Source organism: Pezoporus flaviventris, unplaced genomic scaffold, assembly GCF_033815535.1.
Source record: "Pezoporus flaviventris isolate CSIRO_AGI_PZ_B2104156 unplaced genomic scaffold, CSIRO_AGI_Pfla_v1 ptg000037l, whole genome shotgun sequence".
NCBI lineage: Eukaryota > Metazoa > Chordata > Aves > Psittaciformes > Psittacidae > Pezoporus > Pezoporus flaviventris.
The window spans coordinates 12,981,499-13,008,395 of NW_026892585.1; the positions used below are offsets into that span (position 1 = coordinate 12,981,499).

A 26,897-nucleotide genomic window follows, 5' to 3' on the forward strand; every position below is an offset into this window, starting at 1 on the left:
TACAGAGGCACAGTAGAACAAAGAGTAAATAGAGAAGCTTTCTTTTGCTTATCCTGTCCACAATGATTCAGTTTGCTGTAATATTCAATCCAACAACGTGTCTCCATGCTGGTATTCAGTCTCGAACAGATACCTGCCTCCTCCAAAGCAGAGTTTGACAGGTATAGTTCTAAATGTTCTAAATGTTTGCTGGCCTGCAAAGTGCTGGGCTGAGAAAAATCAGAGGAGCATTGAAGAAAAAGGAACAAAGGGTACTCCTCAGCTTAAACCGCTGCACATCCAGTCTTGCCAAGCACCAATACTCTGGTTAGACAAATGGATTGACGTTTTCATTCTGTTAAGATGCTGTCACTGCAACACTGCAAGTACCTTTAGACCTCCGCACAGTCTCATCTTCATCTGGATCTGCCTGCTGACGGATAATGTTCTTTGAGGCCGAGTTGTCTGTCTCAGGTAACCACTAGAGATCATCCCCCCCCTTGCAGTACTTCTGAACTAACTGATGTCATTTTATTCCTCATCACTCCAATGGTGGGTTTTTCTAATAAGATGAATCCATATGTTTATAACCTGAACATGAATTAAAGTTGCAGGCTCTCACATTTATGTCCTTTTAAGAAAGGACAGTTTTCTCAAAGCAAAATAAATTAATTGTGTACTAGAAAGGCCACTGGAAGAAATCAAGCTGACAATCTGGCCACACACTCAAGTGCAATGATGCCAATTTCTAGCAGTTGAGGATCTGGTCCGCATTCTGTAATTAAACTGAAGGAAATATGCTGCCTATTATGCAGCTAAAACCTTCATTTATCTTATACGCAAAAATAGAATTGATCTTGAAACACAAATACTGTCTCTCGTAGTGAGTGTGTTGGAGGACTGCGCTGGCCTCAGCGGTCAGATTCCACATCACTGTGTGCCTTGTCTCCAGGCCCTCGCAGTTTTTCCTCTCTTTTTGGACAAAGATACGTAATTACCCATCTTCTCCTGACCTTCACAGGGCACATGAGGTTTTATGACTGAAGCATGCTCAGAGCAGAGGGCACTACAAGCTCCATAACACTACTAACAGTAACTAGCTAGACAGGAACACAGCCATGTGGATCAACAATCCCATGCAGTCATAAGTCTCCCCACAGTTTCACATTAAAGAGACCTGTCCAAACTCTTCCCTGCATGAGCCTGTCGTTTCTGCAGAGCTCCAAGAACCAGAACACTGCTGTAACTTGTCCTATTTGCTTCCAGAGTTAGGTCATCCGTAATTTTGGACCGTTTTATCTATAAAGCAAAATTGTTTTCCAAGGGCTTTTATCAGCAAGCTGGGAACACACACAAAATGTCTCCCCTTTTACTCTGTATCTAGACAAGACTGAAGTGGTGTCAGAGAAAAAAAGCTTTCTGCACCCTCTTGGCAAGTGTTTACACGCAAGGCTTCTTCTCTGGTGTTTTAAGAGTACTTCACCATCCCATTCCCTTCTTACCTCTTCATTCCACTGTTGAACTGTGTGGCACTGCATGTATACACGTATGTATGTTTAGAGGCACAGATAACAGTATAAGGTATTAATATTGTATTTGAAATGTCAGGCCTATCAGGTGTTTTCACTTAGCAGACAGAGAAGCTGTCCTGGATATTTTCATCTATTATTTAGCAATGACAAAAGAAACTGATAAAAATGTGAAAAATTGGAATTTTCCTATGAGAAAAAAAAAAAAGAAAAATGAAAAGAAAAAAGTAGAAAATCCAGGAGAAGCAGAATAAAAGCTGAGTGTTTTAAGCTAGCAGCAAGTCCAGGGTTTCAGCTGACTACAGATGACTATTTCCACAACGCAGTTTGAGGCAGGGCTTCTTTCTGGTTTCAGTTAATCATTTGGACAAACAGAAAAGTCAGAAAATCAAGCAAAATTATCTTTCATAGTGAAAAGATACTTAATTTCTCCTGACACCATGGCAAAACTGGGTCAGTTCTCAAAAGTTTAAGTGAGCAAAATAAGAGAGCAGTTCAGAGTATGTAAAGCAGAAAAAAAATACATTCCAACAACTGATAGATAAGCCTCAGTCACCTAAGGAAGCCTGTAAACCGGAACGTGTTAAAATGTAAATGCCTTTGACGTATATCCCTTTAGCACCTGCATTCATGTTGTTTTGGGGTATATAGATGCTTTTACGAAACAGAACTGCAGTGAAAATGTCATCTATCTGTAAGGCCTATGACACGGTCCCCCCCAAACATTCTTATCCCTAAATTGGAGAGATAAGAACTTGATGGATGGGCTGTTCAGTGGGTGAGGGATTGGTTGGACGGTCAGATCCAGAGCGTAGTGGTCAACGGCTCAGCGTGCAGATGGAGATCAGTGACAGTGTATCTCAGAGTCTGTACTGGGACCAGTGCTGTTTAATGTCTTCATCAACAACACAGTGGGACTGAGTGCACCCTCAGCAAGTTGCAGACAGCATCAAGCTGTGTGGTGCGGTTGACATGCCCAAAGCACAGGATGCCATCCTGGGTCAGGACAACCCCTCATATCAGTACAGGCTGTGGGATGAAAACATTGCGAGCAGCCCTGCAGAGAAGGGCCTGGGGTGCTGGTGGATGAAAAGCTGGCAGCAGCAGCCCAGAAAGCCAACCATGTCCTGGGCTGCATCAAAAGGAGCGTGACCAGCAGGTCAAAGGAGGCGATCCTGCCCCTCTACTCTGCTCTTGTGAGACCCCACCTACATTACTACCTTCAGCTCTATACACCTCAGCACGGGAGAGACATGGGCCTGCTGGAGCAGGTCCAGAGGAGGGCCACAAAAATGAACAGCCTGGAGCACCTCTGCTCTGGATACAGGCTGCGAGAGCTGGGGTCGATCAGCCTGGAGAAGAGAAGGCTCCGGGAGACCTTACTGCAGCCTTTCCATAGGGAAGGAGCCTTAGACACTTTAAGATAACATGGTCCTACAAAATGGGGTATTCCTTTTTGTGCATGGTACAGACAAGAGCAGACCCCACACTTTCAACCACCTAAGCTATATTCCTCCAACATAACCATGCCTGCTCACAGGCAGCACCCACCCCCATGCCTCACCATCTAAGTACTTGATGCTGGCACACTTGATGCTGGCAGCACCTCCTATTGACACTGTAACTCCACATACCTTTTCACTCCACTAAAAACCTGTCAGGTTTTTTATCACACATCAAGTCAAATGGACCTCAAGCATCCATAGCAAGAAGCGGCTGAACACTTTCTCCCATGATTTGTACAGGGAGCAATACCTTACTGTCTTGATGAATACTGTGTGATGGTACCTGCTTTATGTGAACTTTATGTGAACAGCAGAGGGCTGTTTCCCTGAGCAGAGCAGGTTTGGGTTGGAAAGGAACTTCAAAGCTCATCCAGTCCAACCCCCTGCAATGAGCAGGGACATCTTCAACCAGATCAGGTCGCCCAGAACCGCATCCAGCCTGGCCTGGAATGTCTCCAGGGATGGGGCATCCACCGCTCCCTGGGCAATCTGTGCCAGGCTTTTACCACCCTTACTGTAAAGAATTCCTTCCTCATGTATCAAGAATAAACTACCCTGGATTTTAATACACTGACAACATGGCAAAGGATTAGCAGGATGCCAAGTCACTGTGTTTCTTACCATCAATGTAGGTAAAGTAACTGGTTTCTTCTCACCTCAGTTTTTGCCCTGCATGTCTGCATTTTGCTTACAAAATAAATGTGCTTTTTATAAAGCTGAGGTCAGGAAAGAGGGAAATAGTAAACGCCTGGAGCCTCATTTCCCATCTCCTGCTCACCTGTGGCTGTTGAGGCAGAGCCTGTCTACCACACTGCAGGCACAGAAGGCAAGTGAATCGCAGGTCTCGTTGACCATTCCCACAAAGGCGTTGGTGCCTGGAATTCGGATCAGCCTGTACTTGGAGCAGTGACTGCCATGGACCAGGTTTGTCAGGTCACCCTAAGGAACACAACACAAGCAGTGTCAACAGCGTAGCAAGAAACTCGTTGCTTTAGAGCTGAAGACTTGCCCCCTTCCAAGGAAACCCACAGAGCTGAGGGAACACAAATGCACGGGAGTGCAGCCTTCACAAGTAAAATTGCCTTCACATGAACCTGTTCATCAAACTCTTGAGTTCTGCTTCCAAGCTGCTACTGCTGGGAGGAACAGCTGTTGAAGGTAGAAAAAAAATACTCTTGGCTTGTAAACCTTCCAAGGACCCCAACACAAGAAGGAAATCCTCAACAGAAGAAGGACATGAAATTGTTGAAGGGCCACGAGGATGATCAGGGGCTGGGGCATCTCCCATATGAAGACAGCTGTGAAAGCTGGGGCTGTTCAGCCTGGAGAGGAGAAGCTGTGCGGAGACCTCAGAGCAGCTCCCAGTGTCTGAAGAGGGGCTACAAGGATGCTGGATAGGGGCTCTTCTTTAGGGACTGCAGGGACAGGACAAAGGGGAATGGGTTTAAACAGGGGAGATTTAGATTGGATAGAAGGAAGAAGTTCTTCCCTGTGATGGTGGTGAGCAATGGACCAGGCTGCCCAAGGAAGTTGTAAATGCTCCATCCCTCCATCCCTGGCAGTGTTCAAGGCTACGTTGGACACAGGGGCTTGGAGCAAGCTGCTCTAGTGGAAGGTGTCCCTGCCAGCCTGGATGGGCTTTAAGGTACCTTCCAACACAAACCAGGCTGGGATTCCTTATGTACATTGCATCAGTAAATGCATTTATCTGGACACCGAACTAGAAGTTGAATTTATCAGAGACCTTTACTACCCATGTCACAGCAGGACGTGACACTGGTCAGGGCTGGAAGCCAGAGGTCAGGTCAGAGCATCCAAAGCAAAAAAATCCCAACTACTGCTGGAAATTCCTCACCTAAAGCCTCAGAACTGCTCCTTTTTCGTGATGCTGGGTGCGGCTTTGCAGGCACCAATCGCAGTTGGCCAAAGCTCACATCCATCATCCCCTGTATGTCAACTGACTCCTCGTGCAAACACAGCCTGTGCAGTGCAGATTGCTGATGCTGTGTTTGGGGAGGGTGAACGGAGGCAAACCCACACGGCAGGCTGGCTTCCAGCCTCCTCTGCCCATCCTGACAAGGCTTTCCAAAAGAAACCCAACCCAACCAAAGTACATTCAAGAGCAAAAGCAGACAGAAAAACACACTCACCACTAAGCTGGTGTTGAATTTATAAAAGCGCTCAACTGTTCTGTCACTGAAGTGTTGCAGAGGTTTTTCTTGACAAAGTTCGGGTGGTCCTCTCAGTTATCTGAGATACATTTCTATTTGAGCTTCTGATGAATTACTGAGTTGTTTATAATTTCTAGGATTTCCCTCAGTAGTAAAACATTGGCAATGTGCATAAGAATGTAAAACTATTCATGAGGTACATTCATCCTGTATGTAGTTAAACGAAGCTTTTAAATCACAAAAAGATTTGGCTGTGAGACAGTACATGAGATAGTAACCAAAACCACAAGACCACGTCTGTCATACCCTGTTCCGTTTCAGAGCAATCTCAGCTTGCAAGGCAGATCAGCTTTCTAACACAGAGATAACTAGGGCTCACACAAACTTTTCATTTAGAAGGCCTCAAAAAGAATCACAAAGAGACCAAGTATCTTTTGTGCTTTTGTGCTTACTGACAGCCGTTTTAGCTCACAAAGTGCTATGAAAATTACTTTCTCTAAAACAGCGTTCCATTTATTAATCTTTTATTTTTCTCCTGAAAACAATCTTATATCTTTATCCTTGAAATTATTTTTCAAGTTTTGATTTTTTTCTAATGAGTATCAACACAGGAACATTCTAAATTGCTTAAGCAAATTAAGTGTTTGCTATAACTGCACTTGGTCAACATCCCATTTTTATCCCAACAAATGAACAAGTACAACCAAGTTTCTTTCAAGAGCCATACAGAAGGAGAAAGTATAGAATCACAGAATCCCAGGCGGGTTTGGGTTGGAAGGGACCTTGAAGCTCATCCAGCCCCAACCGCCTGCACAGGCAGGGAACACCTTCCACTAGAGCAGCTTGCTCCAAGCCCCATCCAACCTGGCCTTGAACACTGCCAGGGATGGGGCAGCCACAGCTTCTCTGGGCACCCTGTGCCAGTGCCTCAGCACCCTCACAGGGAAGAACTTCTGCCTAAGAGCTCATCTCAGTCTCCCCTCTGTCAGGTTAAACCCATTCCCCTTGTCCTGTCCCTGCAGGCCCTTGTCCAAAGCCCCTCCCCAGATTTCTTGTAGTATGCTAGCAAGTAAGTGAAGAAGCTGCTACCAATTTGAAAACTATATAGGCTCTGCTGTACCGATTTTGAAATGGAGAAGAAAAACATCCCTTATTGCTTTAATATTCACGTCCACATTTTCTAAGCGGATCCATTGCTTTGAGAGACCAACTAGAATTACCTGGAACAAACCTTATTTTAGTACAGTATCTGTTTGTTAGCTGATAAAAAAGTTACTATGTCTTGATTAATGATACTAGATGATTCCATCAACATAGTTCTGTCTCAAGGGTTCCAACTCTATTTTATTTTCCAGTTACGCATTCCTATCCAATTCCTATCTCTGACTTAGAGGCAAGCAAGGCACAATTTCTCCATGTCTACTGATCACATGGGGAAGTCAATAAATCTCTTTTCCATCGGTACAAGCAGTTTGCAAAGATGAGACAGTTTGCTCTGGTCATCAACTGATTCTGAACAAGGAGGAAAATACCAAAGGATCGATAGAGAAGACCTTTGGTATCAGGGAACCCAGACCAACTGGTGCAGCTTCCTTCCCTATTGATCTGAAAAGACTGTTGTTTGACTGTCACTCATAATCCACATATTATCTACTACTCTTTCTAGCCAAAGGGCTAAGGCTGTGCCACCAGCAGCTTCATAACACACCCTGAAACAAAAATCAGATACTACAGCTCGAAGTCTAAGGAAACAGCACCAAAGGCAACATGGAAGGCCTGGTAAATGACAGTTGTAAGTCATTCATAATTTATCATGGCTCTGTTTCAAATACTGACATTTTGCATGACTTGGATTATGCCTATTACTCTGAGATCATTGAAATAAAAACTGCTAGACAATCTGCAACTCGAAGTCACCCAAGCAAGGGAAGGACAATATGATTCCACAGGCAGTTTGAAATTGGAAACCTGACTGATTTCTGACTTTGAAAACCTTTCTCCAAATCACTTACGGTGTGTCACTAAGATCCAGCAGCAGTTCTGTCTTTAGTCAACTGAAGCCCACAGATCTGCACTGCTAGCTTGAAGACCAGCATGCCAGCCTCATGTCCCGTTTCCGTCACCTAGCTTTTATGTACCGTTTCTCACTAATTAAAAGGTACAGTGATTCCTCACCACGTCACACTTGAGTTAATACATCCACACATCTTCTTTTGCACCATTATATTTGCATGGTTTGCTCTTGAGCTCTCCAGCTGACATACTGCCTTTCAAGAAGGGTATAGTATAACCCAGTGAGTGCCTACAGGAAGTCCCAAGTGGGTGCCCAATGATCTACAAAAGTCTGACTTCAAAGTATAAACTGAAAACCAGCTGCTCAAGATGGAAAGGGACATGCTGAAGAGAAACAAGAATGTTTTAACATCTAAAAGGTAGCTAGAAAAGAAAACTTCTGGGTACATCCACTGCACACAGGACATACAGCCAAGGGGTTTAAACTACCATCTGCATCATTTAAGAGTGAAGATCTGCCCTTTTCCTCACCCAAGCATGAAACCTCTCTTCAGTTTAAGACCGTTTTCAAAATCCTGAGTGAAGCAGAAATCAAGCGCACACACTGGAACATGTACAGAATCTTACTGGTAACAGAAAAACAACACAACACATAGTATTACGTTGGCTAGAACACTTCAAGTGTTCTGACAAAAAGACTCAGCTTATTGCTAGGAAATAAAGCATTTGGAGCCCAAACCAACTGATGACATTCCAACCAAATGCAAGTTCAAAGAAAAAGAGTATTTTTTTAATTGTATTTAAAAAAAATAATAATAAAAAAAAGAAGCTGGAGAAGGAAACGGGGGCAGAAATGAAAATCCATCCAGGGAGTCAATGGCATAGCTTGTCACCATGCAGTCTGAACATGACAATTGCAGATATTCAGAACAAGCAAGTCCAAATACCACAGTCCCTGGGAGAGAGGAGGGAGTCTCTTGCCCTTTTCACAGGCTAAAGTAAGAAGTTTTCAATGCATTTCAAGGCAAGACCCAGCTAGCAGAAGGAAGATTTTCTGACAGATAAAGCAAGGCAAAAGGATCTTCCTTGCAGTCTCTTGCTCCTGAGCCCCCTTCTTCAACTCCTCTTCCGGGGGCAGGAAGGCAAAGCATGTCCGGTCTCTGTGAGCCTGTGCGCTCCTTGGCTACGGTAAGAGCAGGCACCTGTGATTCCTTCTCCAAAGACATTTACACATTGAGATCAGTTGAATTCTGCATTCTGAAAGCCTAAGCTGCAGTGGACAAGATTCAGAATCGGTTATTTTTTTGCCCATCATGACAAAATAGAAATGGCAATTCCTTACTTCACAGACATTCTCTTAACGTAGCAGTTGCTCCAAACATCTGTCAAGTTTTTATATCCCAGGAGAACAGATGCAGCCAAAAGAATGTTTATTCTAAAATGACTCCTCTGAACTTCACAAGCAGGCAGGGGCAGCTCCCAATTTAATTAAACATACACACAGCAGCTCCCAGTTTAATTAAGGATACACAGCGCCTCTTAGTGGTGAAAGCAGTCACCACTGACGTGGATGAGAAGTACCACCAGCCTTTTTCTTTACTCCCCCCAAACACGAGCCAGGTCTGCTCTGTCTCTCCTCGCTAGCCAAATACTATTACAGTGTCTTTACTACAAGAAAGCGTATCTACCAAGCAAAAGACGTCCAAGAGAGCTGAACCTCAAGGCCAGTAGAGCGAAAGGCTGCTGAGTATCAAACAGATGCATCCACTTTGAAGAGCTTTTCAGCATTCTCCAGCACTGTACCAGTTCCTGGTGACACAACCTCAAGCAGTGTTTAATCAAATGATCCAGCTTAGTATCTGCCTGTACTTCAAAGAACAGCAATGTCTTGGCTCACGACTTGTCTTTTATATAGACTTGGGTCATCAACAAATGCAACAGATGCAGAAAAACTAAAGACCGACTTTCCACCCCATCAACCAGTTATAAAAACTAACTTGTGCACTTACATAACAAAACACAGTAACTAAAAGAAAGCCTTTCATTCAGGACAGATTAGTGCATCTTTACAAGAATGTAATGACTTCAACTGACAAAGTCAGCATCATCACTAGCAGCGCACCTTTCCTGAAGAGGAAATCCCTGTCTGTTATCAAATATCAACTGCAAGAGCGCGTAAACAAAATAAACAACCAACAAACACACCCATACTCCAAAAGCTCTATTTATATTATATTCTATACATATATATATATATATACATATGTCTTCATAGATGACAACTGTATCGATTTATACTTCAGGTCCTTCTCCTCCAGGAACCAGCTATAAAAGAATAAGACAATTGTGTGTTAGTGCCATAGATTAAAGTTTTACAAACTCGTATGCGACTGTTCTTCCTTTAGAAGATTTTAGCAGATGGAGACTTCATGGTAGACCACAAAAATGGTGTTTAGATTTTATATTATCTTCCTCTGGCAACAGAAGTCAGTTACTACCAGAGAAACACATGCCAAAAAGAACCTCCAAAATACAAAGAATGTTTAACAAGACACAAAGGAGTTCCTAGATAAGACACGGTTTGGGTTTTGTCTTTGTTATTAACTTCAAGGAGATTTTTTTGTCTAGAAACACTACAGCTTGTTTTCAGAAAGACATAGAACTTCTTTCCCACTTTCAGAAATCATGTGGGATTTCTCCAACTGCTCATTCTTCCCCAGACTGTCGCTATACTGGGAAGCTGGTTTTCCATTCTGAGTTCTATTGCTAAGCACAGCCCAAAACCTAATAGAGCCTGAACCCTTCTACAGGCAGCAGGGTAAGTCAGCACAGCATTCTCCTGTGAAGAGAGTAAAGAATTTTCTTTAAGTAAACAACTGGACATCAGAAAAAGAAATGCAAAAGGAAAAATATGACTAAGGGGAAAAAAGAAGAGGATAATTTCTTTCACTGACATGTTCTTAATAGAGCAGAGTGTGTACAAGGTGGCAGTCAGGGTAGTTGTAATGATGACGTAAGTTGGCACGGGCAGAGTGCAGGGACAGCCACAGAACCACAGGTGAAATGCAAAGAGTAAGCTTATTTTCTTTATCTCGCCAAACACAGGATCTCCTGAGCAGAACCCAGGCAGAGCCACGTAAGCAGGGGCACAGGCATCATGGAGCTGAAGGATCACCAGCACTGCTGTTTTCCCTGCTAATCATGGATTCATGCAGGCTTCATTTACCACTGTGCTTTGATCTTCTCCATAACAAGGCAGGAATTTCAAATGTATCCGATTGGATGCCTCCATGTATATCATAGGCCTATGTTACCTAAATACAGATGCTCTGCTTGTCAAGCACACAAAGACAAAGCACAGACTTCACTGGACTGCGAACGTCCAGATCCTGATACTGAGCCAAAAGTGCCAAGAGAGAAAGCTGGTGCTGGGCAACAGCTATACAGGGTGCCCTCCGCAAGTGACACCAACATGGCAAATCCACCCTTGCTTAGCCATGTAAACCTCCATCTCTGTACCACCACATAGGGCAGTGCTCTTAGACACACAATAAATCAGGTCACTAAGTGCGAATGTCCAGACCCTTTTCCTAAGCCTGATGTGTTAGGACAGAAACAAGGAGCTGAGCATATCCCACACATTGTGCCCCCCGGGAATAGTACCACCAACATGGATGTCCTCGATTGCTTATCCACCTAAAAATCCATCTGTGTAAAGCCTCACAGGACAGCATTCTCTGGTGACCAAGATACCAGCTCCCTAAGTGCAAATGTCCAGATCCCAATGCTAAGACTAAGGTGCCAGGACAGAAAGCTGATGCTGAGCATCAGCTATACATGGGGCCCTCCGCAACAGTGACACCAACATGGCAATCAACCCTTTCTTAGCTATGTAAACCTCCATCTGCGTACAGCCTCACAGGCAGCACTCTCAGATGCTCCATAAACAAGGTCCCCAAGTGCAAATCTCCAGACCCTGCTCTTAAACCAAATGTATGAAGAAATAGCTGGGCATGTTCTACACTGGGTGCCCTCTGGACCGGTATTATACCTCCAGTATAGAATCATAGAATAGTTAGGGTTGGAAAGGGTCTTAAGATCACCCAGTTCCAACCCCCTGCCATGAGCAGCGATGCCTCACACTTGACCACGTCACCCAAGGCTCTGTCCAACCTGGCCTTGAACACTGCCAGTGTTGGAGCATTTACTACTTCTTCGGGCACCCTGTGCCAGTGTTTCACCACCCTCAAAGGAAAGAACTTCTTCCTTATACCTAACCAGAACGTCCCCTGTTTAAGTTTAAACCCATTACTCCTTGTCCTATCACTACAGTCCCTAATGGAGAGTCCCTCCCCAGCATCCTTATAGGCCCCCTTCAGATACTGGAAGGCTGCTATGAGGTCCCCACGCAGCTTCCCTTCTCCAGGCTGAACTGCCCCAGCTTTCTCAGCCTGTCCTCATACAGGAGGTGCTCCAGGCCCCTGATCATCCTCGTGGCCTCCTCTGAACATACTCCAACAGTTCCATGTCCTTCTTACGTTGGTGACACCAGAGCTGGACTTAACCGCTTTTTGTTGCATAACGTTTCAAGAACAGTATTACTGCTGTACACAAGTGCATTATAAATGCTATCAATGTTAGTCTCATCCCTCCTATACCTTAGCGCCATGTTCCCCTTTTTGCTTTCATTGAGCAGAGACCTTCACTGAACCATCCATAACAATTCTGTTCCATTTCAGAGCTGCTGCACTTAACTGAGAATCCTCTTAAATCTTAAGGACCCTGAAAATTGTAGAAAATAGACTGGACGGACTGGACGGGATGGTCAGAAGTATCGGTTCCCTTGGTAACCACTGGATGCTTTTAACAGCGCGGCTCCTTACTTCAGCCTTAACTGCAATAGTTGAAAAAAAGAAAGCACAATTGGAGAAGGGGAGTCATAGTGAAGGAAAAATTACTTCAGCAAATGCACAAAAGCACAAACAAATCATTACATCTGTAGACCTTTTATTACTAAAACTGAGAGAAGGAAGGGGGCGCTCCATGCGTCAAGTCACCTTGCACAGAACCTGAACACTGCAGCAGCACAACACTGGAAGCCAATAATAGAGAGCATACCAAAAAAGAGTCATTCTCAGTGGAAAGGTGATTTTCTCCGAAGAACAACTTTTACACTTGCTGTCAAGTTGAAGAGGAGCCCACAGCAGAAAACGATACCTGACAGCAACCACAACTTGACTGCTTAGAAAACTGCTAACTAAGCACACAGAGTATTTATTTGCCTCTCCGAAATGTGCAACTTGCCATGGCAATTTAAGTCTGTGGGAAACTATGTCTATCAGAATCCACAGAAATGCTTACTCACTGCAACAATGTTCTGTGTCCTAATGAGACGCCTTTCCTGAGGCAGTACAGCATTACAAATACAGTACTTTTAGGTGCCCGCTTTCAAGTTGACTTTTCCCTGCATTTGCAGTAACACCAACACTGCAGACCTCTACCATTAAAAAAAAAAACCAACACAACTACTGTGTGAATATTGAAGTCCATTTTTAAGTCCATGTAATCAGTCACAACTGAGTACTGATGGACATCCTTTTGTTGACCATTCTTCCCTCGCAGAGGCTGTATCTTTAGGTAGACATCAGTAACAAACTGCAGAGGAGTGAAGTTTTTCCACATCTCACATAATGAACCAGGGAAGATCTGGGTCTGTGGAGAATTCCTGGTACTCTGAGTAAATATATTGTTAATGTGAAGGACAAGAAAGGCACTGGGGAAGGGGTGACTTCCCTTCACATCCCTCCCTCTCCCTTCTGATCCAGAACAACTTGTGAAGCCCTGACATGCTTTGCAAGGCTGCTGGGCCATTAGGTGAGCCCCAATTACACAACCGACTCCTTGGGAACCCCCAAACTCGATGCTGAACTCTTCCGAGTCCTTCTACCCCTTCCAGCAAGGTTCTCCTACCATGTCCCCTTGGTCACTTGCACCTGAGGCTGGCTGTGTTCCCACCAGCACCTCTGAGGACCCGCTCCATCCATCAGCTGATCCCAGTTCAGTGTCCAGGTGATGCTGTTTAAATCAGGGCAGGCTCCAGCCTAGAACACCTCGGGTGGGGAAAGACAGGGTTCTTGTTCTCAGCCAGGACCAGCTCTTACAGGAGTTAGGTGTGGAAAGGGCAGCAGTGTATGTTTCCTTTTGGAAGGAAGAGCAGTAGCAGCTCAGCCTGCAGAAAGATATGGTCTTTGCTGTGGTTGTTAACTTGTGGTAGAGCCCCATGTTGTTGTTGACTGGTGTGGGAAAGTTACTCGGGCACCTTGTGGAATCACAGAATGGTTTGGGTTGGAAGAGACCTTAAAGCTCCATCTCCCCTCTGGCAGGTTAAAGCCATTCCCCCCAGGCTTGTGCTGCCCGTTCAGTGGGGTGAGCCCGGTGCCCCCCCTGCCAGCACGGGACGTGTTGCAGCGCCTCAGTGTAAACACCCGAGCCCGTCCGTGCTCCACAGAGCCCCGTCCACGCCGCGCCCTCGGGGCACGTTTCCCGCCGCTTCCCGCCGCCTTGCCGAGGGACACCTGCCATTGGCCGCGACGGGGCCCTGTTGCTGGCGGACCGGGGTTGCCGGGGCAACGCTGACTGGCGCCTGCGCGCGTAGCGGGGCTGCCGGAGCCGCGCCGCCATTGGGAAGCGAGCGCAGGGCGCGGGCGGCCTGAAGAGAGCTTAAAAACAGCCCGAACAAAGCACCTCGCTGCAAAGCCGAGCCTGTGTGTGCCGCAGAGGGCCCTGGACGTGCGGTGCAGGGGCTTGGAAGCGTTTGCCTTGCCCTGAGGGACGCTGCTCGGTGTGCACAGCTGGCGGTGGTGTCCTTGCTCCCGTTACCCTTTATTTCTCTCCTTGTGATTAAGCTACGCTGACTCTCTCCTTCTGCCTGTGTGAGACTTCAGTGAGGTGACACAACTGCTAGAAAGCAATGTGCTGTTGTGCTTCCCCCAGGATAGCACGGAGTTCTAGCCGGGTGGAGTTACCTGGGGTGTTAATCTCGCACACAAATCCACCTCCTGGGCTGTGGCTGTTGGGGGCCCAGACCGGCTGGTTTTCTCCCTGTGGCACTCGCTGTTAGCAAACTGGGAGCTATTTCGACGAGGCAGGTTTGGAATAAAAAAGGCTTGTGCCTTGCCCAGTAGGATGGGTTAGACTGGGAGAAGTTTCTGTGCTCAAAGCAGGAGCAGCTTCAGAGCTAGACTGTGCACCTGAGGGGATGTGACTTTGCCCTTGGTGGGCAGCGAAGCACCCCACAGCTGCTCCCTCGATTCCACTCGCTCCTGTGATGGGGGATGGAGGAATAAAGCAAGGAAAAGTGTGTGTGTGGAGGAGCGTGTCAAGATTAAAAAGAAAAAATGGTCTGAGAAGTGGAAGAACTGAAGAAAATAACACAAGTGAGGCAGAGGCAACCACTGCCACCTCCTGTGGGTAGGCTGATGCCAGTCTCTGAGCAGAAGATGAATAATCCTCCTAAACCCTTCCTTTTCTCTCCTTGCGGAGCATGATCCCTGTTCAGGTAGTTTGGGTCACCTGCCTGGGGGTGCCCCCTCCCAGCCTGCTGTACACCCTGCAGCATTCCCTGTTGAGGCCTCAGTGCTGTGCAAATGCTGTTCAGCAAAAGCTGTATGGCTGTGTTGAGCTGTTTTGGTCAGAACTAAACCACAGCCCCATGTGAGCTGCTGTGAAGGAAAGGAATTCTGCCCTGGGCAGGGGGAGCCCATTTGAGAGGAGAGAAACGTCCGGAGGTGGTGGTGCCCCTGTGGGCAGGTGGTGCCAGGACCTGTGCGCTCCTGCTGGGGGGGGGGGGAGAGGGTGGGTGTGAAGTGGGGAAAAAAAGAATACAGGAAGAAAAAAACCGACCGAAACAACCCAATAAAAAACAGAAAAGGGGGAAAACCAACCCAAAAGAACTTGTGGGGGAAAAACCCAGCAAAAAAAAAAAAAAAAAAAAAGGAGTGTGGGGGGAGGGATAGCAAACCCACCTGCACAAAAAAAACCCCAAGCACTTTTTCTTCTCTGTTTCCACAAGCCTGAAAACCAAAATCATGCGTACACACAGAGCAAAAAACAAAAACGGGGGGGGGGGGGGGGGGGGGGGGCAAAATGCCCCTAACCAGTTACGAAAGGTTTTAGGGGAAGAAGGAACAGGGGAGAAAAGTGGGGGGGTTGGAAAACTCCACCAACCAGAAGGGAAAGAAAGGGTAGGGAAAAAGGGGGAGGGGGAAGTGTGTGTGTGGGGAAAAATGTGGAACAAAAACCATGGATAAAATATAAATAATAATAAACTAAGGAGGAGTGTGGAGGAGAGGAGAAAAAGGCGGGGGAGAGAAACTGGGAAAAAAAAAAAAGAGCCCTCACCAACCGGTGGAGATAAAAAAGCGGGGGGGGGGGGGGGGGGGAGGGAAAAAGCTGCGGGGTTGAAAAATGTGGAGCAAAAAACTGGGGGAACCCAAACAAACAGGAACTCCACCTAAAACCCTACCCCAGCTTGGTGCAAAATCCCAGCTGAAATAAAAAAGGGGGGTGAGGGATAACCCCAACACTGTGGGGAAGAAATCAAACAACCAGTGGGGGAAAAAAAAGTCGTTGGGGAGGGGGAAAAACGTGGAGAGGGGAAGATTTGGGGGGCAGAAGGGACAGGTGAGAAAAGGGGGGGGGATAGGACACAGTCTGTGTGGAAAAAAAACACCAACCAGAAGGGGGTAAAATGTGCGAGGGGGAAGGGGGGGGGAGAAAAAGTGGATAAAATGCATGGATAAAAAACAGAGATAAAATCCAGCAAAATATAAATGAAATAATAGTAATTTAAAAAATGGATAAAAGGAATAAAGAAAAAACAAACCGCAAAAAATCTTTGGGGGGAAGAAAAACCAGAAAAAAAACCCCAAACTTAACAATCCCAGAAACCCAACAAAAAACACACCATATACCACATACCAAAAACAAACCCAAACAAACAAAAAGCACTAACCTGGGGGAAACCCAGCAAAAGAAAAGGAAGGGGAAGGGAGAAAACCCCAAGAATAAAAAAAAAAACACCAAAAAACCCCACCCCCTGGGGTTGGAAATGGCGGGGTGGAGGTGAAGTGTAGAGGGGAGGAGAAAAAGGCAGGAGGAGAAACTGGAAAAAAGACACACAAACACACACACACACACCCCCCAACCGGTGGAGAGAAAAAAATGGTAGTGGGGGGAAGGGAAAAAAACCGGGGAGAGGTTAAAAAATGTTGGCCAAAAAATTGTGGGAAAAAAATATAGGAAAAAAAAGGAACATGGAAAAAATTAAAAACCAAACCCAACCAAACAAAAACTGCACCCAAAGCCCCACACCAACTTGGGGAGAAAAACCCAGCCAGAAAAAAAAAGGGGGGGGGGCGGGGGGGGGGGTGTGGGGGTGTGGGCAAAAAAACCCTCACGCAAAACCATCAATAAAAACAACCTCCCCAAAAAAACAAATGAACCCCCCCGGAGGGGAGGGGGGGGGGGGGGAGAGAGGAAAACAAAAGGGGGGGGTGTCAAAAAATCCCCATCCTTGCGGGGAAATCCCAACCAAACAATGAGGGGAAAAAAAGGGGGGAGGAATGGGGAAGAAAAGTGGCAGAGGGAAACTGGGGGGAAAACCCCCACCAACCAGAAGGGAAAATCTGTGTGAGAAAACAAGTGGGGAGTGAATTGTGCATGTGGGAAACCTTGGGATAAAAACCTACCAACCTGGGGGGAAACAGTGGGAGGGAGAAAGAGGGAGGGAGGAAAATGTGTGTGTGTGGCGGGAAGTGGGGGAAAAAAAGCGTGGAACAAAAAACACCATGGAAAAAACTCCAGCAAAAGTAAGAAAACCATCGAAATAAACAAAAAACAACAAACACCGCCCCCCCCCAAAAAAAAACCACAACAAAACCCCAACAAAAACACCTCAAAAAAAAAAAAAGGGGGGGGGGGGGGGGGAAGAAAAAAAATCCCCGAACAACTCTGGAGGGAGAGAGAAAAAAAGGAGAGACCTGTGGGAAAAAAAAAAAAAATTAAAAAAAGTGGGGGGGTGTGAAGATGGGAGCAGGAGGGGAACTGGAAGGGGGAAAACGTGGGGATAAAATAACCGTGGGGTTAAAAAGAGTGGAACAAAAACCCATGGGGAAAAACCTAGGGAGAAAACAAAAAAAAAAAAGGAGAGGGGGTTGACACCGAAATGGATTGCCCTGTTGGTGGCACTGTTGCAGAGAGCGCCGTTTGTGGCTGATGCCCGGCATCATCTCTCTGTCCTGGCACCTTAGGCTTAGCATCAGAGTCTGGACATTCACGCTCAGGGAGCCGGTGTCTCGGTCACTGAATGGTGGTGTCCAGTGAGGCTTGAGAAATGGAGTTTTATGTGAGTTAAGTAAGTGAGGATATCCGTGTTGGTGGCACCCTTCCAGAGGGCTCTCTGTGTAGAACATGCCCAGCTATTTGTTTCTGTCCTAAGACATGAGGCTTAGGAGGAGGGTCTGGCTATTCGCACACAGGGGCCTGCTTATGGGGTGTCTGAGAGTGCTGCCGTGTGGCCGTACACAGGTGTAGGTTTAAGTGGCTAAGCAAAGGTGGATTGCCATGTTGGTGTCACTGTTGAGGAAGGCACCTTGTTTACGTGATGCCAAGCACCAGCTTTCTGTTTCTTACTGTATTCCGAGCATCGGAATTTGGACGTTCACACTCCGGCGCACGGGCCGGTGTCGCTCCCCAGGGCGGGCCGACGGGGCCGGGCGTTGCCCGGCGGCCGCTGGAGCGCGAGTGGCCAGTGCGTCCGTTGTCGGGGAGCGCCATGGAGGGCCAGCGGCTGCCCGCTGCTCTCAACCCCAGCCATTTCCCGGCCAAGCTCTGGGAGCTGGTGAACAGCCCGCGCTGCGGCTCCGTGCGCTGGGATGCCCGCGGCGAGGGGCTGCTCATCGACCAGCGGCTCTTCGAGCGAGAGCTGCTGGGCGCGGAGGCGGCCGGCGACGGGGCGGCGCTGGACGGCGAGGTCTTTAAGACCAGGAACTTCGCCAGCTTCATCCGCCAGCTGAACCTCTATGGGTTCCGCAAGCTGGGGCCGGGGCCCGGGCCCCTGCAGGACCCGGCGGGGGGCGATGGCGGCAGCTCCGCCGGGGCTCTGCTCCATTTCTACAGCCCCCATTTCCGCCGCGACTGCCCCGAGCTCCTCGCGAACCTCAAGCGCCTGACGAGGGCCAACAAGGCGAAGCTGGCGGCCGGCCTGGAGCTGCCCAGCCGCCCGGCACAGCGCTCCCAGCTCCCGCCCTCGACGCTCGGCGAGGCTGCCAGGCCCGGTGAGCTGGGGTGGCCCCGGGCTGCGGGGCCCCGAGAAGCACTGGGTGCTGCGGGGTTTCTAGATCGGCACCCCCGCAGGCAGCAGGCTTGCCTGACCTTGCTGGCGGCCGCTCAGCTCCGCCGCTGCGGGAAAGCCGTTGTTGTTCATGCAGGGAGATGGGCTGCCGGCAGGCACGGGGAGCGAGGTTCGCGTGTGGTTCCGTCTGCCCCTCGGCTGCAAGACAGCCTCCGTCGGGGGCTGCAGTAACAACACCCTCACCCTGGCTCTGTGGAGCTGGCACAGCCCTACCAGATGGACGTTCCTTCTCCTTGAAGGGTTGCTCCATAAGCTGTCGTTGAATCTGTGTGAAGCGATGGGTAACCGTGTGAGGGCAAGTACCATTTCATGAAGCCGTAACTGACCGAGAGAGGAAACCAGGGAAGATGAAAGGGAATATCTTGGAAGTAACAAAACGGCAAAGTCTGAGCTTTTTTACACTCAACCGGTTGAGCTACCTGGAAAACAAGCTGGCTTTGGTTTTGTTTTCCTTGACAAACTGAAGGACTTGTGATCAAGTGCTCTCAGAGTGACGTTTAGGATTTGGACATTGCCCCTGCCTTGGCTGCCCCTGTGCTGTCCGCACTGGAGTTCGGTAGAGCCCTGCTTCACCATTCCCCCTTTATTTTACCTTACTGCCTGATGTAACGCGCAGCACTTGCTAAACGGCTTGTGCCGGTTTGGTCAGCTCCTGCGCATTTTGATTTCTAATAGCGCATTTCTAAGTAGCGATCACTTGCTCCTGAGGGTTTCAGGAGACTGAATGCTCCAGAGATGGCTGTGTGTTGGCACAGCACTGATGTTCCTGTGTGTTCAGGTGGTAGTGCTGCAGCAGTTACTGTATGTTTAGGTGTAAGAATAGAGTCTGTTTCTGGATGAAGAATATTGGAGCAAAGGTGGTCTTCCCAGGGAACGTTGTGGAGCCTTGGCTCCTCATCCTGCCTTTCAGGGCCAGTGAAAACTCCTTCCCTTAGTCCTTGTTTCCCTTTGTTTTGCAGGACTGGTGACTGCAGGAGAGGCTCCTCAACCTTGTCATCCAGACAGCTGCTTTCCGCCCTCCAGCACAGCCGCCTCATGCCAGGAGCCCCCTGCTTTCCAGGCAGCGACTTCCCAGCAGCCTCCGGTCCCTTCCAGACCATGGCAGGGTTCTGTTGCGTGGCTGCCATGGCACGGGGCTCTCCCAGCTTTCCCAGGCCAGGGGGCTCCCTTTCCCGTCCTCCACAAGTGTTGCACGGAGGTCACGTACACTCTCCAGACCGTGTGCTCACTTCTGCCGCTTCAGCGAGGGGCTCCAGCCGGTGCTGCCCTTCCAGAACGGGGCAGCTGCGCGTCTCCAGGGCAGTGCTTGCAAGGCCGGGATCCAACAACGGGTATGGCAAAAGTTCTCCGCTTGCTGCTCGAGAAGTTCCTGCCAAGCGATGCATGAAAAGTTTTTCGCCAGTGCTCTGTCACTGCGTGTGTATCTGACGCGTGTGCTCACAAAGAGATGTGTGTTCCCTGTCCGTTACTTGCAACCAGCCTGTGACAGAATGTGCTTTAGCCGCTCATTTCTTCTGGCTCTGATGAGATGAACTGTATCAGAGACAGGAGAGCTTAGAAATGCCTTCTCTGCAATGAGCAGGGAAGGACAAAAGCGTGTGGGTGAAGCAGGTGTGTGTGGAATCTTGATTCAGCTGGAACACTTGAAGTATTACAAAAGAATTGGCCCCTTTGCCAGCCGAGCCCATCAGTGGGATTTCCACAGGTGCAGTTTTTCTTGCTGTTAGATCAGGCACTGCTGCAGCTGGCAAAAAAAACCAAGAAAAGGTGGTGTGAGTGCAAACCGTTCTTTCTGTGCACCCTTCTGCACTTCAGACCCGGTCAGAATCGCTCACCAGTCTGGGCTGCTACACGGTTACCTGTGTTCTCGTCCCCTTGATGTACAGGCATTACAGCGCGTTTGATTCACGAGCTGCTTTCACTATAAGCTCTACTAAGTGCAAGAGTTGTGCAATTTCTACTTTACTCGTAGCTTTTTATAGCCTATGGTGAGGACGTTACGTTTTACACCTGCCTCCTGTTTCACAAGCGCTTTTTCCCTTTGGGTTCTTCCTTTTCTTCTCTTAGAAACTAGGCTCTTTGTACTACATGTTTGTTTCCTTAGGATCACTCCAGCAGGTTACAGCCAATCTCTCCTTTGCTCTCTCGCCCTGTTTTTACAGTAGCCCTTTAGGTTTCTTTGGTGGTTTTCTTGCCTTTGTCAACATCCTTTGGCGTTCCAGATACCTGGGAGTGAAGCCCAGGTATCATTTGATTTTTGGCACAATCCAGAACTGTAATATGTTTGCAGGTCACAGGGTGTTCTTCTGAAAGATGTCCAGATTTCATCCTAGGGTTGCTCAGAACGAGCTTTTGAGGTAACAGGAGTCAAACACGTGTCTCGTGCTGCTGTGGAAGGATGTCCACGAGCTCGCTCCCTGTTGTTTAGCTCTTGTGTTTGTTGCTCCAAAATGGACAAAAGTTCCTCTGATCACGTGGCCGCCTCAAGTCACACTTGTACCATTTAATTACTGTGAACATTGGCCTAGATTTGATTTCATGGGGGATTTCTCTCTCACCCAGAAGGACTGCAGATTTTAAAGATTCTCTGTCCTGCCAGTAGTGCCTTTCCTTGTAAGTTCTCTCTGCGTGGCACCAAAACCTGAGACCCGCAGAAACTGCTTCATCTACAGAGCTGCTTTTTGGAATAAGATCCCATTTTCATTCCAGTGTGTGTGCGTGAACATGCATGCCCTTCCTGTCTGAATCCCCTTTCTGTGGCGTGTTGTGTTGAGACAGTCGAGCAGCCAAATCCAAAAAAGGTGATATTAAGATAGAGAGGAGTGAATATGAAGATTCCGTGTGTGTTGGTTAATTCTGCAATGCGTATGTTGGATCTGTGTCTACATACTTTAGAAGAAATATGTTTTAAGGTGGAGAACTCAGTCTTACAATCGGCGGGGAGGTCATAATCCATTTCAGGGAGTTGGCTTACAGAGCGGTTACTGCAGTGTTTAATGCAAGTAAGCAACAGAACTGTACACCCTGGGCAGCAGTTCTGGCAGTCTGATCCCTGTGTTTGAATTTTGCAGGCACCCCGCAGTGTTCACCCCATGCCCAGGGAGGTCTTCTGACTGTCAGCGCCAGTGCTGCTGCTGCGGCGTCCACCGACTTCGTCTTTGTGCAGGTGAGTGCAGCGCACAGAGAGCAGGGGGAAGGGAGGAGACCCCATGCATGGACCGCAGGGTTCTGGGTTCTTGCGGCAGGAAGGAGAGAAGTTTGGGACTGGATCTGCTTTCGAAAGGGAAAGTAACGTGGTTTGCCAATGGCCATTTGAAAGCACCGCTTTGAAACACGAAAGGGGCAGTGCTGTAATGCAGGTGAGGTTTCAGGGCAGCGGGATTGCGGGTGTCCTCATCGGCAGAGTGTTCTTTTCCTCGAAAAGTGTTATGTTTGACTTCACCATAATTCGCTTTAGTTCACAAGTCTCCGTTTATCTTTGAAGAAAGTCCTTGCCTGCACAAAATGGGATTCTTTAATGTTATGATACTGGGAATCAGCTCCACTTCTGTGTCCCAGACAACTTGTGGCAGTCCTGAGTTTCATTGTCTGCATGAGAAGAACCAAGTTGACTTTTGGAGTTGGCCCCAGCTCAGAGCTATCCTATCCTATCCTATCCTATCCTATCCTATCCTATCCTATCCTATCCTATCCTATCCTATCCTATCCTATCCTATCCTATCCTATCACTGAAGAGCTCCAGTGCTTCCTGTCAATGCTTTCTAGAATTCTGGTGGAAACTGCACCTTATTGGGTGGCCTGGCTTATGAAATAGTAAAAGAACCTCAGTAAAAATGCCAGGGCTTCCTTTCGCATTCCAGCAGCTTAGAGATACTTTTTTCCTCAGAGGGAATAAGCAAAGCAAGCTCTGCTGGTGTGTGCTGAAAAAGGGTTGACCTGCACAGTCCTCAGAAGCAGTAAAATCCATCAGCCCTGACTCAAAACAGTTGTGATTTTTTGATCTGTAAATTCCCTGTGTTTTGTTTCTCGCAGAGTCCTGAATTGCAGCCACCTTCTGCAGCTGAATGCCTGCCTTCTGATGGGGCACATCATGCATCTGAGGACGAGGAGAAGTTGCCGGAATTAAGTTACGAAGATGTGCTTCAGTTTCTCGAGGAGATGTATGCATCGGACAGCGCTGATGTAGTGACACCGGAGCCTGCAGAAAGCTGGGATGGAGAGCTGTTGGAAAGCTACATCAATGCGGCCATAGAAAGCGCTGCTGCTGCTGAAACAGCGCAAGACTCTGTGAGCACACAGGGAGCCCCTGAAGAACAGCTGGATCACAACCCAGCTCAGCCATCTGAAATGTTTGCTGTGGATGAGCTGTTCAGTGCAGAGCAAGTAAGTGCTAAATGGAGGTGAAACTCCCCAGGAAACTATTGAGTGGTCTTTGGGTTTATTTCATTTGTTGGTGTGTTTATTTAAAGGAGAATGAGAGTGTTAAATGTGGATCTGCGAGGGAAGAGAGAGAGCTCACTTCAGGAAGCGAGGCAGTGAAGAAAGCTGCGGAAGAGCCAGGGTCCCCTGCAAAACCTCAGTGCAGGAAGAGAAGACACAGCTCACAGCAGGGTAAGTCCCTGCTAAGAGAGCCTGCCTTTTTTAGAGGTGGCCAAGACAGCTGCTCTGAAACTCTTGCGGCAAGGGGAGATCACAAGAGCTGAGTTATTGTCTGCAGTGTTAAGTACCTCACTGGGCCTTCAGTTCAACTCTTGCACTCGTAGGAGCTCTCGGCGTACTTGCCGACACGCTTCTATACGTAAGCTGGTGGTGAGGACTCCTAGGTGGACGAGGGAATAAATTCTCTCAGTCAATAAACGCTGAAGTTGTGGGAGTTGTGTCAGAGCCCTGCATGTCACAGTACACAGCAGTGAGATGCAGGCTGTGGGTATGTTTGCTGGAGGGTGAGAGTGCCACAAAGGGAACTCCGACTAATGAGGTGACTGTTGACGTAAGAGGGGAAAACCCCACCACGCTGCCCAAGTGAGTGCCCGAGCGCAACCTTTGTGGCTCAGATCACTAAATAAATGTCACAGCAGCCTGCTGATACGTGTGCTGCAACACAGGAGAAAAACACGCTCAGATTTTCAAGTCGCAGGCCGCCTTTGGCCAGATTGGACTGTCCCTGATGGCAGCAGAGGTGCTGTGCGTGCTGCCAGCTGAGCCGTAGGCAAAGCCTGCCACTTCCTCGGTGGTGTTTGCTTCCTAGATCCCCAGGAGCCGGAAGGTGGAGCCTGTAAGCGGGGCTGCTTCTGGAGGAAGACGGCGGAGTGAGGAGCGTGTGAACCCGTGGAGCGGCTGGCGGCTGGTTCCCTCCTGCGAGTCCGGCAGCAGCGCTCGGCACAGAGCTGGAGCCTGGGTTCAGGGTCAAACCTCTTCTGTTCTGTTTCCTAACTCTTATGTCCTTGATAGCTCTATTCCTCAATTTATGTGTTATTTCTAGCTTTATTCCTAAATCTGTATGTTATTTATAGCGTTATTTATAACTTAATAAGTTATTTATAGCTTTAGTCATAAATTTATATCTTATTTATAGCTTTAGTCATAGATTTGAATCTTATTTCGAGCTTTATTCCTAAATTTGTATGTTATTTGTAGCGTTATTTATAAATTAATATTTTATTTATAGCTTTAGTCATAAATTTATATCTTATTTATAGCTTTAGTCATAAATTTATATCTTATTTATTGCTTTAGACATAAATTTATATCTTATTTATAGCTTTAGTCATAGATTTGTATCTTATTTATAGCTTTAGTCATATATTTATATCTTATTTATAGCTTGAGTCATAGATTTGAATCTTATTTATAGCTTTAGTCATAAATTTATATCTAATTTATAGCTTTAGTTATAAATTTGTATATTATTTATAGCTTTAGTCATAGATTTGAATCTCATTTATAGCTTTATTCATAGTTTTGAATCTTATTTGTAGCTTTAGTCATATATTTATATCTTATTTATAGCTTCAGTCATAGATCTGAATCTTATTTCTAGCTTTATTCCTAAATTTGTATGTTATTTATAGCGTTATTTATAAATTAATATGTTATTTATAGCTTAATCATAAATTTATAACTTATTTATAGCTTTAGTCATAGATTTGTATCTTATTTATAGCTTTAGTCATAAATTTATATCTTATTTATATCTTTAGTCATAGATTTGAATCTTATTTCTAGCTTTATTCCTAAATTTGTATGTTATTTATAGCCTTATTTATAAGTTTATATGTTATTTATAGCTTTATTCATAAATTTATATCTCATTTATAGCTTTATTCATAGTTTTGAATCTTATTTGTAGCTTTAGTCATATATTTATATCTTACTTATAGCTTTAGTCATATATTTTTATCTTATTTATAGCTTTAGTCATAAATTTGTATGTTATTTATAGCTTTAGTCATAGATTTGAATCTTATTTCTAGCTTTATTCCTAATTTTGTATGTTATTTATGGCCTTATTTATAAATTAATATGTTATTTATAGCTTTATTCATAAATTTATATCTCATTTATAGCTTTATTCATAGTTTTGAATCTTATTTGTAGCTTTAGTCATATATTTATATCTTATTTATAGCTTTAGTCATAGATTTTTATCTTATTTATAGCTTTAGTCATAAATTTATATCTTATTTATAGCTTTAGTCATAGATTTGAATCTTATTTATAGCTTTATTCCTAAATCTATGTTATTTATAGCTTTAGTCATAGATTTGAATCTTATTTATAGCTTTATTCCTAAATTTGTATGTTATTTATAGCCTTATTTATAAATTAATATGTTATTTATAGCTTTATTCATAAATTTATATCTCATTTATAGCTTTATTCATAGTTTTGAATCTTATTTGTAGCTTTAGTCATAAATTTATATCTTATTTATAGCTTTAGTCATAGATTTGAATCTTATTTATAGCTTTATTCCTAAATCTGTGTTATTTATAGCGTTATTTATAAATTAATATGTTATTTATAGCTTTAGTCATAAATTTATATCTAATTTATAGCTTTATTTATAAATTTGTATCTTATTTATAGCTTTAGTCATACATTTGAATCTTATTTCTAGCTTTATTCCTAAATTTGTATGTTATTTATAGCGTTATTTGTAAATTGATATGTTATTTCTAGCTTTATTCCTAAATTTATATCTTATTTATAGCTTTAGTCATAGATTTGAATCTTATTTCTAGCTTTATTCCTAAATTTGTATGTTATTTATAGCGTTATTTATAAATTAATATGTTATTTATAGCTTTAATCATAAATTTATATCTTATTTATAGCTTTATTCATAAATGTGTGTCTTATTTATAGCTTTCTTCAAAAATTTCTCTCTTATTTTTAGCTTTATTCATAATTTTATGCTATTTATAGCTTTATTAATGAATTTATATGTTCTTTATAGCTTTATTCATAAATTTATATCTTATTTATAGCTTTATTCATAATTTTTTTATATTTATAGCTTTATTAATAATTTTATGATACTTATAGCTTTATTAATGACTTTATAACTTTGTTCATAAATTTGTATTTTAGTTATAGCCTTCATAAATTTTTATGGTATTTATAGCTTTAGAAATATTTTTATGTTATTTATAGCCTTCATAAATTTTTATGGTATTTATTGCTTTATTCTTTTTTTCTGTTATTTATAGCTTTATATATAAATTTATTTCTTCTTTATAGCTGTATTCATAAATTTGTATCTTATTTATAGCTTTATTCATAAATTTAAATGGTATTTATAGCTTTAGTAATGACTTTATAGCTTTATTCATAAATTTGTCTTTTATTTATATCCTTCATAATTTTTTATGTTATTTGTAGCTTTATTCATAAATTTATATGATATTTATAGCTTTAGAAATAATTTGGATCTTATTTATGGCTTTCTTCAGAAATTTATATCTTTATTTTTAGCTTTCTTCAGAAATGTATCTTATTTATAGCTTTATTCACAGTTTTATGATATTTATAGCTTTATGAATGAATTTATGTTATTTATAGCCTTCATAAATTTTTATGTTATTTATAGCTTTATTCTTTTTTGTTATTTATAGCTTTGTTTCTAAATTTAGATCTTATTTATAGCTTTATTCATAATTTTATGATATTTATAGCTTTATTAATGAATTTATATGTTCTTTATAGCTTTCTTCAGAAATTTTTATGTTATTTATAGCTTTCTTCAGAAATTTATATCTTATTTATAGCATTAGTAATAAATTTG

The 26,897-nt window shown here is 44.9% G+C and overlaps 1 protein-coding gene across 1 annotated transcript; it reads left to right on the forward strand.

Annotated features, from left to right (window-relative positions):
• Positions 1–18,031: 18,031 nt before the first annotated feature.
• Positions 18,032–23,923, forward strand: LOC133275239 (heat shock factor protein 5-like). Its single transcript, XM_061465086.1, has 6 exons — positions 18,032–18,533; positions 19,570–19,952; positions 21,693–21,776; positions 22,643–22,993; positions 23,080–23,221; positions 23,859–23,923. The coding sequence occupies exons 1-6, from the start codon at positions 18,032–18,034 to the stop codon at positions 23,921–23,923; spliced, it is 1,527 nt and encodes a 508-aa protein (XP_061321070.1).
• Positions 23,924–26,897: the final 2,974 nt, after the last annotated feature.

Excerpts from the sequence above, each read along its gene's own strand:
- LOC133275239 (XM_061465086.1), top strand. The coding sequence starts at position 18,032 with ATGGAGGGCCAGCGGCTGCCCGCTGCTCTCAACCCCAGCCATTTCCCG. Across the intron at positions 21,777-22,642 it reads CCGACTTCGTCTTTGTGCAG|AGTCCTGAATTGCAGCCACC; the intron begins GTGAGTGCAGCG and ends TGTTTCTCGCAG. Across the intron at positions 23,222-23,858 it reads AAGACACAGCTCACAGCAGG|ATCCCCAGGAGCCGGAAGGT; the intron begins GTAAGTCCCTGC and ends TTTGCTTCCTAG.